Source organism: Manis javanica, chromosome 16 (assembly GCF_040802235.1).
Source record: "Manis javanica isolate MJ-LG chromosome 16, MJ_LKY, whole genome shotgun sequence".
In the NCBI taxonomy this organism is placed as follows: Eukaryota; Metazoa; Chordata; class Mammalia; order Pholidota; family Manidae; genus Manis; species Manis javanica.
In genome coordinates, this window is record NC_133171.1 from 70910039 (window position 1) to 70930461 (window position 20423).

At 36.1% G+C, this 20423-nt stretch overlaps 1 protein-coding gene across 1 annotated transcript in view; it reads left to right on the forward strand.

Annotated features, from left to right (window-relative positions):
* The window catches only part of LOC140846847 (bromodomain adjacent to zinc finger domain protein 2B-like), a 102433-nt gene that overhangs the window by 33433 nt on the left and 48577 nt on the right, over positions 1-20423 (forward strand). The window contains exons 5-7 of the mRNA XM_073224893.1: positions 14448-14658; positions 18577-18669; positions 18785-18846. Of these exons, the coding sequence (XP_073080994.1) occupies positions 14451-14658; positions 18577-18669; positions 18785-18846 (363 nt within the window). The 5' untranslated portion in view covers positions 14448-14450. The remainder of the gene's footprint in view (positions 1-14447; positions 14659-18576; positions 18670-18784; positions 18847-20423) is intronic.

Below are 20423 nucleotides of genomic sequence, written 5' to 3' on the forward strand. Positions count from 1 at the left end.
ATTAACTTTATATTGTTCTGTATCATTTTGATTCAGGATTGTTTCTGTAGAGAAATCCCACTTCAGCATCATATACACAGTCATAAAATTCATATAAAGAAATGGGACCAGCCTGTCTTCCCTGCAACCTGAGGCAAAGAGAAAAAAGTCACACCCTAGCAAGTCCCTTCACTCACCTGTATTGTTACTTTTCCAACATTAAAGTGATTGAGATCCACGGAAAAGTGGAAGTTTAAGTACATTAAAATTCAGAACGTTATTGTGAGTTCTACTACTTTATTGATGCCAAACCAGAATTTAGTATGCTTTAATGTCCCTAGCTTTCAAAAAGCTAACTTATCAGTATGTTAATATCCCTTGTAGCTTGTCATTTTCAAACTGGATTATCATTGTGCTTGATGATTTCTCCTGAATTAGTGTTGAACATAATTTTTAAAAATTATCTTCATCTACTAATATGTTCTTTGCCAGACCTCTGTGTGAATGTATTTGTTAAAACATGCATAAATTAACCAAGGGAACATCTATCTATTTTGATACATGATTAGAGTGAGCAGATTTCATGAATCAGGTTTGGAAGATCAAAATATGATGATGTCTTTTCTCTTCATGCCACTTACTGCATGCTGCTTAAAACCATCTAAGGTGAAGTTGTTACCAAATGAAACAAACCTGTTTCCACTCAGCCAACATACAGCAAAGCCAAACACTGACCTGAGCAGTGAAACCAATCCCTGACTTTGAGATGTGGTTTTTTTTGACATTGCGTAAGAAGGTGGGCGTTCCCCAAGCAAGGAGAATGGATAGCTAAAGCTTAAAGCTCTGCACTCACTATTGGCTTCTAAACAAGGGCTTATAAAGGTTATGGGAAAGGGTTGCAGGATGTGTGATGAGCTTGTGGCATTGTTCTGACGGGTCCGTGATGAGGTGACAGGAGACTGTTTGAGGAGTGTTAGCTGTCAGTCTTCTGGCTTCACCGAGGCTAGAGTCCACGTGCTCCTCATTGTCAGGAGGTGGCTCATCTGGTGGAGCCTAAATTCCTGTAAAACAAGTCAAGGATACATGAGTCAAGAGTCTGTCTGTGGCCTTGAGGGGGAAATCAGAGTCCTGGGCCATTTTAGTTTGCTTTATCTTGGTTTGCAAACTCCCATTTTCTTTAATCTGAACGTACACATTCTGATTCCCATACTGTGGGTCATAATTGATGGACCCAGTCTTCTGTATCAATGAGATGTCTGAGGGCCTTTATTAGACAGGGAATGCCTGCACAGCTACTAAACATCGTTAGGACTGAAATCACTGTAACGCTTAAGAGCCAAAACATTGGCTGCTTTTTCCAAATGAGATGCATTTATGGAAAACAGATTTTCTCAGGTTCCAAGTAGAAAATCTGAAGGTACTTCACTTTTGTGTATCTTGGTTTCTGAGATAACAGTGAGATATTTCTAATCTCCTTCCTTTTTTTATGTGCTTCCTTCTTGTAATAATGGAAAATTCAAGTTTCTTTTTAGCATGCTCATTCCTTTACTTTTTTGGTCTATTTTGAGCTTCAGAAAAAAATGTACATAAACCTTGCTTTAGCTTTACATTCCTCTAATATACTTTCTACCTAATGTTCTTTCTTGGTTAGCTAGACGACAGGCATTCTAATAAGCATGAGGAATTACATATTGTCCTGGTTTTTCACTAGAGCTGTTTTTTAACCATTTGCTTATGATTCATATGATCATCTCATCATGATCAATTGCATTAAATTTGAGAGTCTATCTGTGCCAGCGTGCTTCTGAGTTTAGCACTATGTATTTTATGTGTTACAACTCCTGAGGAAGTTTTCTTAATTACTTAAGGAATCTGAAATTTTCTGGACTATTAACGGGTTTTGTTTTAGTTTCTCATCACTATTGTACAGAATCTTTATTTTACAAGGCATGTAAAATAGCATGCTGTAGGTTTTACTTCTTCTGAATTGTTTTCATGGAGGAAGCCTGACACAGATTCACACACAGGGGAAGTAGGTGTACATTCAGGGGATTGTCTGCTGGAATTGTGGACAGTATCTGACCATGGAATTCAGATGCTTTTTACCGATGCTTCTATTAATTCTCATAATGGTTAATTTTCTATGACATTGGAATAATTGAAATTCTCTTAAATATTTAAAGAGTGTATGTATTATATCTCACAATGTAATATTTCAAGTGCACATATTTGTACTAAAGCCAGAAATATTTTCAATTTACTGTTTTTGATTTTCAAATTCATAAAGTATATCCATGTGCTTTATTAAAGTTTTACATTCATACAACATACTTCCAAATTTATATCCTCTCATTGTGTTTTTAAAATCGAGTGAACTATTAATCATGCTGATTGATTAAATTGTCAGTTTTCAGGAGAGTCTTAAAATTGTCAGGAGACACCTAAAATTTATTTCTAGTCTCTCAATTCCACAGTGCTAATTTTCATACAATTTAATAATATTTTGTATCAAGATTTGGATTCAGCACAGTGTATATTCTCCTTTGATATTCCATATATTAACGTTTGAGTCATGTTAACCTGTGTCACAGTGCACCAATAACATGTAGTCCCCTACGGCAGCACAGGGGATGGTCTCTTCATCACATAGCCCACATACCTCTGCACCATAAATTCCCCGCAAGGTCACGTTGCTCCTTCCTGCCGCTTACCCGGTAATTTGTCCTAAGAGAATCCCACCCCAGCAGAGCCGGAGTGGTGATTCTCTCTCTCTCTAGTCCCCTCTCTTCATGTTGCTGGGTCATACCTGCAGGGACAGACTCAGAGCAGTACCACGCAAGAAGCAAAATGACAGCTGAGACCCCAGCTTCCGCCCTCCGTCAGCCTCGTGGAGAGGACTGGATGCAGTAGTTCAGGGGCACCATGGGCCTTAATGGGGGGAGTGGCGGTAAGAGGGAATGCCCTTGTCCCTGTCCTGTGCCCTGTGGCAAGGATTAGAGAATTTTCATAGTAGCCAGGTAAGGAAAGGCATCATGATAGAAAAAGGGGCTTAAAGTTCGCAGTGTTTCCCCAGGCTCCACAAATTATCCTTCACACTGTAGGTACAGTAACATTAATACAATACTCATGTACTGCCTTCTAAATGTTCAGTTTCTTACAAGGTTGATTAGCTTTAGCTTTACAACTTGGTTCATCTCTGGTAAATCAAGCTCTTCATCTGTAACATTTTGCAGTCAGATCGACTTAATGGCATAGTATGAACACAGTCATTTAGAAGAGTGTTTTCAGATAATTTCAGACTTACAGAAAACCTGCAATATCCCTGATATTCCTTCATTCAGATTTTCCAGTGGTCACTGCACCACTATATTTGCACCATCATAGAAAATTGTCCACTGTATTTTTCCAATTAGAGGCACAATTTACCACAGAAATACTACATGACCCACATTAGGAAATTAAAATTGTTGATAATTCTCACCTGCAGACCAGCTTTAAATATCAGCAAGTGCATCAACTATGAGAAAAATATGTCTGCATTCTGGTCCATAGACTTTCTGTCATTTTTATGACCTCAGTTGGGTTAAAGTCCAAAGTTCTCCAACATCATTATGTGTAGGCTCAAGAGTCCTTGTCTTCGGGTTAAAGTCCAAAGTTCTCCAACATCATTATGTGTAGGCTCAAGAGTCCTTGTCTTCTTGGCCTTAGAGGGGAAGCTTTCAATGTTTCACTGCTGAGTATAATGTTTACTGTAGGTTTGTTGTATAGGGACATTATCATGCTGAGGTTGTTCCTTCTCTGCTGTTTCTTGCAGGTTTTTGTGGTGAAAGTATATTGTATTTTGTAGCATGCTTATTCTGACTCTACTGAGATGATGTGATTTTTTTCATTTACTTCTACTAATCTCATATGATTTGCATATTGAACCATCCTTGCCTTCTTGGGATAAGTGTCAGCTGGTCATGTGGGAAATCATTTAATGTGACCTTGAATTTGGTTACCTAATATTTTTAGAAAATGCTCATCTATTTTTTTATTATTTTTTATTAAGGTATCATTGATATATAGTCTTATGAATGTTTCACATGAGCAACAGTGTGGTTACTACATTCCCCCTTATTATCAAGTCCACAACACAAACCCCATTACAGGTGCTGTGCATCAGCATAGTAAGAATTTTGCATCTATTTTCAATAAGAATATTGGTCTGCAGTTGTGTTTTTTCATGACATCCTAATCTGGATTGATACCAGGGTAATGGTGGCCTCATAGCATGAGCTTGGAAGTACTCTGTTTTTTGGAAGATTTTGAGAAAGATTGACATTAATTCGTTAAGAGTTAGGTAGAATTCTCCAGTGAAGCTCTCCAATTACCGGAATCTCTTGTAGAGGAAGTGTTCTCTGTCTTTTTTTTCATTCATTTATTCTTTCATGAAATATTTATTTTAATTTGGTATCATTAATATACAATCACATGAGCAACATTGTGCTTACTAGATTCCCCCCATTATCACATCCCCACCACATACGACCTTACAGTCACTGTCCATCAGCGTACTAAGATGCTGTAGAGTCACTACTTCTCTTCTCTGTGCTATACTGCCTTCCTCGTTTCTCCAACTATGTTATTGGTACTAATCATAATGCCCATTATTCCCCTTCTCCCTACCTTCCCACCCGCTCTCACCAGTCCCTTTCCTTTTGGTAACTATTAGTCCAGTCTTGGGTTCTGTGAGTCTGCTGCTGTTATGTTCCTTTAACTTTTGCTTGGTTATTAACACTGCACAGATGAGTGAAATCATTTGGTACTTGTCTTTCTCGACCTGGCTTATGTCACTGAGCATAATACCCTCTAGCTCCATCCGTGTTGTTGCAAATGGTGGGATTTGCTTCTTTCTTATGGTTGAATAGTATTCTATTGTGTATATGTACCACCTCTTCTTTATCCATTCATCTACTGATGGGCACTTAGTTTGCTTCCCTTTCTTGGCTATTGTAAATAGTGCTGCAATAAACATGGGGGCAGGAGTTGCATATGTCTTTTTGAATGTGAGAATTTGTTTTCTTTGTGTAAATTCCTAGGGGTGGAATTCCCAGGTTACATGATATCTCTATTTTGAGTGTTTTGAGGAACCTCCAATACTACTTTCCACAATGGTTGAACTAATTTACATTCCCACCAGCAGTGTAGGACTGTTCCTCTTTCTCGCCATCCTCGCCAGCATTTGTTGTTCCTAATCTTTTGATGTTGGCCACCCTAACTGGTATGGTGAATACCTTACTGTGGTTTTAATTTGTATTTCCCTGATAATTAGCAATGTGGAGCATCTTTTCACGTGCCTGATTGCCATTTGAATTTCTTCTTTGGAGAAGTGTCTGTTCATATCTTCCGCCTATTTTTTAAAAGGGTTATTTGCTTTTTGGGTGTTCAGGTGTGTGAGTCATTTATTTTGGATGTTCCACCCCTTGTTGGATATGTCATTTACAAATATATTCTCCCATACTGTAGGGTGCATTTTTGTTCTGCTGATGGTATCTATCCTTTGCTGTACAGAAGCTTTTTAACATGATGTAGTCCCATTTGTTCATTTTTTATTTTGTTTCCCTTGCCTGAGGAGGTGAGTTCAGGAAAAAATTGCTCATGTTTATATTCAAGAGATTTTCGCCTATGTGATCTTCTTAAGAGTTTTATGGTTTCATGACTTACATTCAGGCCTTTGATCCATTTTGAGTTTGCTTTTGTGTGTGGGATTAGACAACAATCCAGGTTCATTCTCTTGCATGTAGCTGTCCAGTTTTGCCAACACCAGTTGTTGAAGAGGTTGTCATTTCCCCATTGTGTATCCATGGCTCCTTAATTTTATATTAATTGACCATATATGCTTGGGTTAATATCTGGGTTCTCTAGTCTGTTCCATTGGTCTATGGGTCTGTTCTTGTGCCAGTACCAAATTGTCTTAATTACTGTGGCCTTGTAGTAGAGCTTGAAGTCGGGGAGCATGATCCCCCCAACCCTCCACTTTATTCTTCGTTCTCAGCATTGCTTTGACTATTTGGGTTCCCTATGGTTCCATACAAATTGTAGAACTATTTGAAGACTGCTGTTGGTATTTTGATAGGGATTGCATTGAATCTGTAGATTGCGTTAGGCAAGATGGCCGTTTTGACAGTATTAGTTCTTCGTATCCATGAGCACAGGATGTGTTTCCTTCCATTTGTTGGTATCTTCTTTAATTTCTCTCATGAGTATCTTGTAGTTTCAGAATATATTTCTTTTACTTCTTGGTTAGGTTTATTCCTAGCTATTTTCTTCTTTTTGATGTAAATGTGAAAGGAATTGTTTTCCTGATTTCTATTTCTGCTCATTTATAGTTAGTGTATAGGAATGCAAGAGATTTCTGTGTATTAGTTTTGTATCCTGCAACTTTGCTGAATGCAGATATTAGATCCAGCAGTTTTGAAGTGGATTATTTAGGGCTTTTTATGTACAATATCATGTCATCTGCAAACAACTTCTCCCTTACCAATCTGGATGCCCTTTATTTCTTTGTGGTGTCTAATTGCTGTGGCAAGGACCTCCATAACTCTGTTGAATAAAAGTGAGAAGAGTGGGAATTCTTGTCTTGTTCCCGATCTTAAAAGGAAAGACTTTCAGCTTCTCGCAGTTAAGTATGATGTTGGCCGTGGGTTTGTCATATATGGCCTTTATTATGTTGAGGTACTTGCCCGCTATACCCTTTTTGTTGAGAGTTTGTATCATGAAGGATGTTGAATTTTGTCGAATGCTTTTTCAATGTCCATGGAGATGATCATGTGGTTTTTGTCCTTTTTGTTGCTGGATTTTCTAATATTGTACCATCCTTGAATCCCTGGAAAAAATGCTACTTGATCATGGTGGATGATCTTTTTGAAAATAGTTTTGAATTCGGTTTGCTAATATTTTGTTGAGTATTTTTGCATCTATGCTCATCAGGGATATTGGTGTGTAATTTTTTCTGTGGTGTCTTTGCCTGTTTTTGGTATTAGAGTGATGCTGGTGTCATAGAATGAGTTTGGAAGTGTTCCCTCCTCTTCTACTTTTTGGAAAACTAAGGAGGATGGGTGTTACGTCTTCTTTAAATGTTTCATTAAATTCAGCAGTTTAGGCATCTGATCCAGGGGTTTTGTTCTTTAGGTAGTTTTTTGATTACCAGTTCAGTTTCGTTGCTGGTAATTGGTCTGTTCAGATTTTCTGTTTTTCTTGAGTCAGTCGTGGAAGGTTGTATTTTTCTAGAAAGTTGTCTGTTTCTTCTAGGTTATCCAATTTGTTAGCATATATTTTTTCATAGTATTCTATCATCATTCTTTGTATTTCTGTGGTGCCCATAGTGATTCTTCCTTTATCATTTCTGATTCTGCTTACTTGTGTAGACTCCTTTTTTTCTTGTTATGTCTGGCTAGGGACTTATCTATTTTGTTTATTTTCTCTAAGAAACAGCTCCCACTTCCATTGATTCTTTCTATTGTTTTATCCTTCTCGATTTTATGTATTTGTGCTCTAATTTTATGTCCCCCCTTCTGCTGACTTTTGCCCTCTTTTGTTTTTTTTTCTAGTTTCACTGTGAGTTTAGACTGTTTATATGGGATTGTCCCTCTTTTCTGAGGTAGGCCTGTGTTGCAGTATACTTCCCTCTTAGGACGGCCTTTGCTGAGTCCCACAGAGAGTGTCAGAACAGACTCCTGTAAGTGTCTGGCCAGCTAGGCTGAGGGACGGCAAGAAAAATGGCCCCCCGCAGCCCCTCTTCCCCTGGATACATCTCCAGGATATCCCATCCCTCTGACACACATCCCAGTGTTAATTTATAAATCACATATAATTTAGGTGCTTTGCAAACTGCTGGGTCTCAGATGGGTCATCAGCACTCCCACCCTCCAGGAACAGAGGCCAGGCCTCCGCGAGTCCTCTGGCTGTCCCAGAGTTAAGCACACTGATCCTCAAAGCCAGATGGCTCATCTTCCCGGGGCGGCCCTAGTGTAGGCTTCATCCCCTCACCCCCCCATGCCTGCTCCCTCTCATTCATGGGGGACGGGACAGGACAGGAGATGGGGCTGACCACAGCTCTGCCCTTTTACCCTTCTCAGTGTGGCCTCTTCTCATCATTAGCTATGGAAGTTCTGTTTTGTCTTTAGGTTATTTCCAGAGTGGGTCATATTGTATGTAGTTTCCTAGGTGTGTACATGAGAAGAGGTGATACCAGGGATTTTCTGTTCCACAGTCTTCTCAGAATCCCCTCTGAAGCCTACTTTTCTAGACCTTTATTCCCTCATCTGTAATGTGAAGAATATATAGAGATTTATTAGCAGGCCTCTAAGATCAATTCTCTTTTAGGTATGATTCCAAGTCTTTTTATAAACTAATTACCAGGAAATAAAGGATTCTGAAAGTACACTTACAAATAGAAAGGTGGTTTTTTTAAAAAATGAAGGTAACTTTGTTTTATTTGAGCTATAGTTAAATTTACTGAAAATTGTGTAGCCAGAAATAATTTGGTAAATGATTAATTCACTGAATGACTAACAGACCTAAAACCGTCAGACCAGATACCTTAATCCAGGTTTAAAACATTCACCACAGGTATTTCAGGCAAGGCCTAGAATAGGTACAGTTCCCAGTTCTGAAAACTGTAAGTTCATTCATTCATTTATATAACATTGATCAGTCAGGAAGTACTAGGCATCCCAAATATTAATGTGAGAAATTGACAGTTGCCTACAGATCTGTGAGGAAATACTTGAAGGAAAGGTTTGGTGATACTAAAAGTTAAAGAACAAAACAACAGCAAAAAAAAATCTCTGTAAGTTGGCAAATCATTCAGTGAAAGCTGACTTTTGGTGGATTGCGTTTCCTCATTTACTTATTTACTGCTTTCCCCCCCATTAAACCATCCTGAAGTATATAAACTCAAACAAAAATGGGAGCAACAAAAGGAACATAAAGACAGCAATGATATAAAAGCACAAGTGAGACTTGAGCACACGTCCTATTAAGACCTGAACACGGGCCGGTGGACAGGGGGCTCCGGCTATCAGTGAGACAGGAAGTCCAGTTACTTAGACAGCTCAGTGTCCAGAAGGCACAGTGAACACAGACCAGGTGCTCATGAGACGTTCAGCTATACTTTGGAGTATCATTTATGAAGAGTAACAGGAGTGTTGAAATAGAAACTCATATTTAAATAAAATTTCATAATCTTAAAAAAATTCTGAATAATGGAAACATTCTAAAATCAATTCATTTGAGGTAACTTTTTTAATCTTGAAATACTTGAAAGCAATAAATTTATTTGCCATTTTCCTCAAGTATTTCTCCATCTTCTATCTTAACTTCGTTCAGGAAGAAAACTTCACTACTCTTTCCCTTTTCCATGTTACTGAGAGGCCACTTCAGACCTGCCTGGTCTCCAGTCGGGCTTCTCTCCCTCACATGTAGGCAGTCCTCTCCAAGAAAAGAGCCTCATTATTTACCTGCTTTTCTAGCTCTAATTCTCAGGCCCTAATTCAGACCATCTTTATTTTGTTAAGTGGACATTTGAGACAACTTTCTGTCCCGACCTCTGCATCCTTTTTCAGACTCATCACATACTCAAGGTGAGGTTCTGGGATCGCCTGAGTCAGAGTGACCCGAGTCTGAGGTCCCAGTTAGAGATGCTTGTCCTTTGAGGAGAGGATGCTCTCCAACTTAAACACTGTAGAGAATGTGCCTGTATAGAGTAGGTGCCTCAAGTGTCTTAAGTAGCGGAAACTGTCTTTATGACGACGCATTACAGCCTAATAGTATACTGGTATGTGTTACAGTGTAGAGTGAATTTTACTCATTTACTATGATTATTTCATTCAGTCTGAAAAACATAAACCTTTTTTTTTCTTCTCTCTCACCATAGTATTTATAGAAATGATTTAAATTAGTAACTGTAGAAAAAACTATAATGGTATAAAAGGCTTGATCTGTCCCCATCTCTATCTTCATAGTCATCTTTTTTCTCTTTATCCTGTTTCTTTTAAATCTTAACAAAGATTATTTTCAGGAACCATTTATTATCTTAGTCTTAGAAATTAAAAAAAGAATAAATTCCTTTTCATGCATAATTTCTGAATGATGAAAAAGCATAGGAATCAAATGATATAAATTGTATTTGCTTTTTCTAAGGAAAAGTTTACTGAGAAAAATACTTCTTTTTTTCGTCACCCACAATTCTTTTGAGTGTTCAGTGAATTAAACTTTTAATACAAACTTAAGATTTTCCTAACAATCCAGTTCTCATTTTATGAAATCCTGGAGTCATAGGATAGCCGGTTATATGAAACACCCTTAGAAAGTTTTATTTATAAATGCCAAAAGCAAAATGTAATTGATGTCATTTGTCAGGTGAATTTTGGGCATCAACATAATCTGTTCCTTTTTGGACACAGGTATATTTTCCTAACTGAGTAAAATATAACTATTAAATATTATAACTGGATTTAAAAAAAAGATTGATTGAACCCTTGAAATTCAATCAAAAGCTCTCCATGCTGGTGAATATAAAGCTGTTCTGCTGGCTTCCTTCTTAGAGTTTTATGGTGTAAAAATGCAGTTAGTACAACTGCTGATCCTACTGACTTCATTTGAAATCTCAGCAAAGATTCTGTCCTCAGAATTAATATTTAAAATGGGAATTACTGAAAAGATTTAGTATAGATAATTTTTTGACATGTAGACGCTGAGTATATGCTTTGGTTGTTTCCGTAACCCTGCCATAGCGTCATCTTGACTGTGCTTTCATGCCTGAATATTGTGATCAGTGTCAAGTATAAAAATGTCTTTGTAATAGCAGTGAAGTACATGTAGTGGCTAAGACCCCAGGTTTTAGAGAGAGACAGTCCTGGGTTCAAATCACACATTTCTGTTCCTTATTGCCAGTGTACCTGAGGAAATGATTTAACCTCACTGGGCCTGTGATTCCCTCAATGGTAATATAGGGACAGTAAAACCCACCTTCCTAGGTAAAATGATTATGAAGATTAAAGTAAGCAGTGCATTCAAAATGCCTCTGACAAAGCACGGTGCTTGGACTGTGGGGTGTAACTGTCATCCATAATGGGGGCAAGAGCAGTGCTTGTGTCCATGTCACCCGCCATGTGAGGTCATAATAGGCCATGATTCTGAGCCTGGCACAACAGCATAAAGGGCAGTCAGGACTGCTGGCTCTGGCTGCAGAAGTGCCCAGAGTGGTTGAGGTTGAATCCTGCTTTGATATTCTTTGAAGGAATAAGAAACATTTAAAAAATTTTCTTAAATCTTCACAGGAAAGGAATTCTCTGTCAAAAAAGAAGTATAAGGTAATGTAAAATTGTTTTGGAAAGGTTATTTTGAAAGGATGCTCTTCCTATGTCTGGATATATACTACTTTGGACTCTAAATAAGGTCATGTAACAGTGTATTTGATTTGATTGCCTTACAGAGGACAACCAGCTCTTGATCATTACCTATACACTAAGCAGGCTTATTCCTGTAATACACTAGCCTTATGCTGGTGGCTATTTCCATAAACCTTTTTTTTTCTTTTCTCTCACCATAGTATTTATAGAAATGAATGTGTTACTGAAAGATTTAAATTAGTAACTGTAGAAAGGAGAATTATAATGGTATAAAAGGCTTGCTCTGTCACCATCTCTATCTTCTTAGTCATCTTTTTCCCTTTATCCTGTTTCTTTTAAATCTTAAAGATTATTTTCAGGAACCATTTATTATCTTAGTCTTAGAAATTAAAAAAAGAATAAACTCCTTTTTATGCATGATTTCTGAATGATGAAAAAGCATAGGAATCAAATGATATAAATTGTATTTGCTTTTTCTAAGGAAAAGTTTACTGAGAAAAATACTTTTTTTCGTCACCCACAATTGTTTTGAGTGTTCAGTGAATTAAACTTTTAATACAAGCTTGAGATTTTCTCAACAATCAGTTCTCATTTTATGAAATCCTGGAGTTAGAAGATGGCCCAATACATGAAACGCCCTTAGAAAGTTTTATTTATAGATGCCAAAAGCAAAATGTAAATCGTGTCATTTGTCAGGTGAATTTTGGGCATCAACATAATCTGTTCCTTTTTGGACACAGGTATATTTTCCTAACTGAGTAAAATATAACTATTAAATATTATAACTGGATTTAAAAAAAAGATTGATTGAACCCTTGAAATTCAATCAAAAGCTCTCCATGCTGGTGAATATAAAGCTGTTCTGCTGGCTTCCTTCTTAGAGTTTTATGGTGTAAAAATGCAGTTAGTACAACTGCTGATCCTACTGACTTCATTTGAAATCTCAGCAAAGATTCTGTCCTCAGAATTAATATTTAAAATGGGAATTACTGAAAAGATTTAGTATAGATAATTTTTTGACATGTAGACACGGAGTATATGCTTTGGTTGTTTCCGTAACCCTGCCATAGCGTCATCTTGACTGTGCTTTCATGCCTGAATATTGTGATCAGTGTCAAGTATAAAAATGTCTTTGTAATAGCAGTGAAGTACATGTAGTGGCTAAGACCCCAGGTTTTAGAGAGAGACAGTCCTGGGTTCAAATCACACATTTCTGTTCCTTATTTATTGCCAGTGTACCTCAGGAAATGATTTAACCTCACTGGGCCTGTGATTCCCTCAATGGTAATATAGGGACAGTAAAACCCACCTTCCTAGGTAAAATGATTATGAAGATTAAAGTAAGCAGTGCATTCAAAATGCCTCTGACAAAGCACGGTGCTTGGACTGTGGGGTGTAACTGTCATCCATAATGGGGGCAAGAGCAGTGCTTGTGTCCATGGCACCCACTGTGTGAGGTCATAATAGGCCATGATTCTGAGCCTGGCACAACAGCATAAAGGGCAGTCAGGACTGCTGGCTCTGGCTGCAGAAGTGCCCAGAGTGGTTGAGGTTGAATCCTGCTTTGATATTCTTTGAAGGAATAAGAAACATTTAAAAATTTTTCTTAACCTTCACAGCAAAGGAATTCTCTGTCCAAAAAGAAGTATAAGGTAATCTAAAATTGTTTTAGAAAGGTTATTTTGAAAGGATGCTTTTCCTATGTCTGGACATACTACTTTGGACTCTAAATAAGGTCATGTAACAGTGTATTTGATTTGATTGCCTTACGTAGGACAACCAGCTCTTGATCATTACCTATGCACTAAGCAGGCTTATTCCTGTAATACACTAGCCTTATGCTGGTGTATGTGTTTCCATGAGGAGACTTAAAGTGGGAAATCTGAAATATCACAAAAGTAGACAAAATAATGTACATCATCTACCTATCATCAGCTTTAGAAGTTATCATATGAACAATATTGTTTTACATATATTCCCATCTACTCCTTCTCTTCCATAATTTGATGAAGCAAATCTTAGACGATGTACTTCATCTGTAAGTGTATCTAAAAGATAAGAATTGTTGTTTTCTACAAAAGTATCAGAATACCAAGAATACCATTATCATAATTTAAAATGATAATTTCTTGATATCATCAAATATCAGACATTGTTAAAATTTTCATTGTTTAAATTCTTAACTGTCAGAATTTCCTGGACAGTCTGTCCATTTGAATGAAAATCTAGGTAAGATCCAAACATTGGGCATGTTTGATACATCCCTTAAGGGCCCTTTAATCTTCCCACAGTGTTTTCACTTCTTGAAATTTATTTGTTGAATAAACTAGGTAATTTGTGGGATTTCCTTCAGACTGGATTTTGCCGTGTAGTTTAATATACACAGCCAATGAATTTTCCCCGTTGTTAAGTTATAGTGATTTAATCTAGAGGCTTAATCATTTCCAGGTTTGGTTTTTTTGGGAGGGGGAGGATTAGTTTATAGGTGATGAAGTGAACCTCCATCAAGAGGCTGTCGGTCCAGTTGTCTCCCTTTTTTGGTGATTGGCAACCATTCAAATGTAATGCTTAGGTCCATTAATTCATCAGATACTGCAAAATGCTAATAGTCTGACTCTTACTTTCCTTCTTGATTTTATTAGCTGTGTTTTTTCTGTAAAGAGAATCTTCTGTTTGTTATTTGGATAGCTTCATGTTTGGTTGACCTGATGCTCCTGAGAGCAATCCACAGAGGTGTCATCACTCAACTGATCTTTCCAAATACCTGCCAACTTGACAGTCATTATGGTTCAGAAATGGTGATTAAGATACATGTCTTTATATGTTTATAGGTACAGGTATATATCTGTCAGCGTATTTAAAGTTGAAATCATTAAAGTAAGAATACCAAATATATACCAAAAGCCATGAACAATTATAAATGTAACTTGAATTAGAAACTAAAATTTCTAAAGGTTACAACAGCTTTATAAAAATTAATATGTGCAGGTTTACCTAGAATTTTCTGACATATTGATCACTTGTGTTTATTTTGTTCATAATATTTTATTTCTATAAAATGTTCATTAAAAGGGAATGCAGTGGTGTCCTTTGAAAGAAGAGGATGCCATTCCCCGTGTGAGGGCAATGGACGCTCATGGAGGAAGACCACCGGATCCAGAGGGAGAGCGACCAGGAGAGGGTACCAGCGTGAGCCAGCGCAGCGGTCGGCCTCCTGATGTGGGCGGTGCTGAATCTGTAGGTAACACAGATGCCAAATTGCTAAGACAACTGCAAGCTCAAGGTAGGGAACATGCATCCGTCACTGTAAGAACTGTACTAAAATGTGTTGATTATTTCTACATGTATTTGACATAGGAATGATTGATAACTACTCTCAGTTTCTAACAGGTAGGTAATTGTGTTCAAATAAAATGAGAAAATAAGGAGTCCCACTGATAACTGGAGTTCTTTGATTTAATAAGCGCCTTTCAAGAGTCATACTTGTAAACACATCATACCCTGTGTGTTTAGAATTACAAAGGTAGGTGATGAACTTTTCAGGCTGGAAACTCATTTGAACAGCTCCCAATTCCTTGCGGTGGTACAAGGGAGTAACTCCAAAATATGTGGATCTGTGGAGTAAATTTTCAGTCAGAGAACTCCAATTAGTGGTAAGTTTTAGTTTGGGTTCTTCTGTAGCCTGGACATATAACATTTATTTTCAAAACGCCCAACTAATAAACTTAGGTCAAAAAGTATCTTAAGATCACTAGAGCGTATCATTTATCAAGTACAACGTGCTCAAAGTAACCTCAAATGTGTTCATGATTCAAAATTATCATGAATTATCAACATGAAGTTCCCATGCTATGTCTTACACAGAGAATGCTGACTAAAGTTTGAATTAAGTAGTTACAAGTGTGAAGCCTCTTAAGGCTGTCTCAATATATATATATATATATCAATGTGTTCATGTCTCATATTCATAAGCATATATATATAAATGTATATCAATAAATGCTTGTATCATAAACAATATCAATAAAGGTTTACTAATAAAAACTGACTTAAAAGACTGACAGGATTTTACTACTTCTCATAGTTTTATTTTCGGGAGGGAAAGCTTGACTGACTTCTATTTATTGTATACACCATTATAATACTGACTTCTCTGTAGCTCTGTTTTCATTATAAAACAAGTATGCATGATAAAAGCTCATAGAATATAATGCTTTAAAATAAGACATTGACTCTTACTGACTTGAAAATGAAAGACACTCACAAGGTGGATCATAATTAACAGGTTTTTGGTAGTCTATCCAGAAATGTGTACATACAGTCACAGACACACATTCAAACACATACTTGTGTACACATGCATATGTGATGTTCATATATGTATATGTTCTTTTTGATTTCTAAAATAAATGAACTTACTGGTGTATATACCATTCAGCTTTGTTTTTTTCCACTTAATTTTTCTTGAGCATCTTTCTATACAGCACTTAAAAATCAACCTTACACTTCCAGTGGCTGAATAGTCGGTGAGGCAAGGTATGGCTCTACCACACTTCCCTTACTCAGTCTCCTTTGATGAGTGTTTCAGCTGCTTTCTCATCTTTGCTATCGCAAACAATGCTGCAATAAAAACATTACGCATACCTTCATGCTTTGACAGGTATGGCTATCCACAGTATAAAATTTTAGAGATAGAATCTCTACTCCAAGGGTATGTGCATTTTCAATTTTGGTAGAAAGCAGGCAAATATTGTCTCCAAAGAGGTTGTTCAATTCATACTTCCACCAGTGGCATATAAGTTAACTGCCTGGCCTGTAACTTAATGTCCTGTAAGTTTTTCTCTCCTTTAGTATGTTAATTTAGTACTTTTTGTGTCATTTCATTGGGTTACTATTAAGACTTTTATCTCTCCTAAATAGTTAGTAGAGAAGGTTTAAAAAATGTTAATATATGAAGATATATACATACATGATGAATTTTTAAAATTAGTATTGTCAATAAACCACTGACTTTTCTGAAGAATGTATAATAGTGGGAAGTGTGCATTTTTTACATAAAATAGAAAAGCTTGAAATTAACTGATAACCAAAGCAAGGGATTCTCACGCCTGTTTTGCATGTCTATCACAAGTACCATTCATACTTAGTATTCAAAATGGCAACTTCATATTTGCAAAATTAACTAAATTTTATTTTAACAAAATAGAAGGTAATTACTCAACTTATGCCCAGTGTTTTCTCCCCTTTTAGATTTCAAATTGGTTTGTATTCTATGACGTAGCTCTCCCTTGTATTATATTGCATTTTGTAAATTGTTACCTTTGACCTATGTACATGTTTTTTCTCAACATGTATATCAATATTAAATAGTTAATGTAAGTAAATGTTATTAATATTTACAAGTATGTTTGGTATAATATGCATGTTTCTTGGGAAGGAAAGAAAGTAGAAATGAGTCACCTTATCATCCCTTTTATTCTAAAAGACTTCTACATTAACATTTTGGGGTGTTGTCAGTGGAGATTCTAGAAGTTTCTGTCATTTTATTATCCTAGTTGGACTCATCTAGGCTTGTAAAACGACTTAATTTGAAGGAAGGTCTAGAACAATAAAATAAATGTGGATTTTGAATGTGAAATGAGAGCTCTGTATCAGAGAATATAGATAAGAATCTGGCAGTTTGAATATAAAAAAGACTTTCAAACTGTATAAACAAACTAGCTTGTTAATTGACCAATACTGTTAATATCTCAAATGCTCTAATATATCTAATAATATACCAGTGAATTTTATTGATCATAGAATCTGAAATGCCATTGCTGTACAATGCTTCATTGTTTTAAGATAGGCCACTGCAGAAGGAAAGGGCTGCCAATTGTTAGATACATGCTGGTTTAGACATATTTAAACACTTTATTTCAAAAATAAACTTTTCTTTTTGATATTTAAGAAAGTAATCTCATAAACCAAATAAATGAGATGTTGGTAGTAACTTATTCCTCAGAGCCTGGGTGAAGTTTCTGTGCCTCTTAACTTCTCGTACTTCCTCCATAGTGTGTTTGATTTTTTAACCTATTTTTCCCATCTTCTCTAACTGCTCATAATAAAAAATTTTAAGCTATATGAATTTTTAATGACTTACGAAAATTATGTCTTCCTTGCTAAAGTGAAAAGATAGCGAGTTGAACTTCTTAGTGTTTTTCTGTCCCAAGGGTTTAAAAATAAAAGTTAACTGTGCACCTGTGTAGGGTTTGAAATTGCTGATAATATTCACACACAAATACACACCATATACATTACAGAGTTTCTCAGCTGTCACAGAACATATGGTTACGTCCGTTGTAAAATCTCAAGGCATTTAAATTTTCTTAAAGATTTTTAGGACTAGTAGCATATATAGACCTGGAGTCAGAAAGACTGAGTACACTCTCAAACTTACACTTGCAATCACAACTGCTAACATCCTGTTGGCCAAAGATCACATGTCTGAAGTTAGTATCAAGGGACAAGACAATAAATTTCACTTCTTGATGAAAGGAAGTGCAAAGTCACATTTGCAAGTAACATGGATAAAGGGGGGAGGAATGAAGAATTGGGGCCACTAATTATGTAGATCTCTCCCAGTTTCATACATTTGTCCTTAAAAATAATGAGAACTAGATCGTCCTTAAACCTTGTTGATATTCTGTATTATTTTTATGTAGATTTAGTCCCTCTGTTTCATAAATGAAATTATCACTGGATTCAGAAACTTTACCATTTTTATAGCTGAGTGAAATACTATGTTTGGGGGGGGGGCTTTGTATTCTATTTTGAGTTGTTTTGCTTTATTGTTATTTTTAAGACTGAAGCTAAATCATTCTTTTTACATATTAGCAGCTACTTTCCTCCTAAACAGGGATTATGTGAAATGTGAAAAAAAAATGTACTTAGATTAGCTTCTGTGATGAGGATTAAGAGAAGCATCCTTTTTGTGTGCTTCTGTGTATGGGGCTGTATGTAATGAAAAAGTTGGGCAATTTCTAAAGGAAGTAAGCATGGTACTTTCTGCCAAACTTTTTTTCTACCTGCTATCTAACTTTAAACAATTTTCTTAAAAAGTATGTCCTTTATCATGATGCCATTCACATAGTTAATTGTTTTTAGGTTAACAGTTAGGTAAAGTTGTTAAAACTATTCCTTGAAATTTTGTGTTTTTCAGAAAAAGCCCGACAAGCTGCACAAACAAAGCTTTTGAGAAAACTCCAAAATCAGAAACAGGCTCGCATTGCCAAAGAGGCTAAAAAACAACAAGGTGAGTGAGTTAAACGAAAACATAAACTTGAAGAGTGAGTACTGGGGAGTTCACAGGAGGCTTCTCTTCTTTGTTCCTTTTCTGACGATACCTGTGTTTTGGCTTTTCATCATAGCAATAATGGCTGCTGAGGAGAAGCGACAGCAAAAAGAGCAGATAAAGATTATGAAACAGCAGGTATGTTCATGCACTGAACTGGTTTTATAACAGGTGGTACTTTGGGAGCCTATTTACTTATGTGTATATGTACATTATTCTTATTTCATTTATGAAATAACTTTCATACTTGTTATATATCTTATTTAGAGAGTTGTCATCTACCTTTATTTAAAATTCACCTCAATTTTAAACCAAGTCTCTAAAGAAATGATACCAAACAATACAATGATGTAAGTACTTTTGGTATCCTGATAGACCGAATGTAAATTAACATCTTGAACAACTTTGAAGATTTGGTCCCATTGCTTCTGAATGTTTAAAAATTATCCCCCCAAAATGAGAAAACATTATTTTCGCATATCCGGTGTTTTATCCAGTGCTCTCCTCTGTGTAGTTTTTAAAATTAAATATAGATAGATGAAATAATTTTTTAATTCTTACAGATAAAGCCTACATGGGAATATACTCAACTTCCTCTAAGATGAGAATGTGTAAACTACTCCCCTATCTCCACATACTCATCTATTAAAGCAAAAAGGAAATGGGGGGAAGTACTATTCTTTTAAAAATTTTAAACTTCAAGTAGTTATTTCTGAGTCAGTTGTTACATAGACAAGCTGCTAAATAATGGCTTGGTTTGTTTGTGATGTGGTTATCTCTAATAATGTAATGAATACATTTATTTAAATACTTTCAGTATTGACTAAAGTAGTATGATTAGAGTTGAAGTAGAATTGAGAGAGAATTTAGAATTTGTAGTCACACATGCAGATCATTCGTAGAGTTAAATATCGGCTTTCCTATTTAATAATTTATGACCTTAGATGAATTAGTTAAGCTCTCAGCCTTGATTTCTTCCACTGTAAAAGAAAAACAATTGTATTATGTGAACATTGAATGAATGTAAAGTTTCTACCACAGTGACTGGCACAAAGCAAATGTTTGCTTTCTAAAAGATAGATATAAAACATCAAAACGTTTGATATACTCTCTTACTGTAATTTAATGTAAACTTGAATTCTTTGTTAATTGTAACTGCTAAAGACACTGTAAGGTTGACCTTTAAATATATAGTGTGATGAATATCTTTATTAAAATACTGTAAATACTTACTGCCTACTACAGTATATGTGAAAATAAGTTCATTTGAAGCTGAAATACTGTTGTTTCTGTTACAGTTTTTAATAGTTTATCCTATTTCCAAATGGCTTAAGACCAGTTGTATCCCATTAGCATTTCAAATTAGGCTTTGTGTGACCTAAGCCTACATAGTGTGCTACTCATCAAAAAAAAAATTTGATTTTCCAAGGTTCCAGGAGCAGTAATACAAGTGAACTGATATTAGATGTTGATCAAGATGCTTGTCTGAGACTAGTCTTAGATTACCATCTCACTTACTCCTAATTGCCAGCAAAGTAAATTAAAGTCGTGCAAAGTCTATTTTAAAGTTTGAAGTAGATTTAGAATAAAATAATTAAAATAATAGCATGTGTTTCTCATCCTCGAGATTATTTTTTCTACCTAGTAGGCCAAAAATACCACCCGATAGTGCTCCAGGCAGTTTTCCGGAAGTGTCCAGAGGCATTATTACGAAG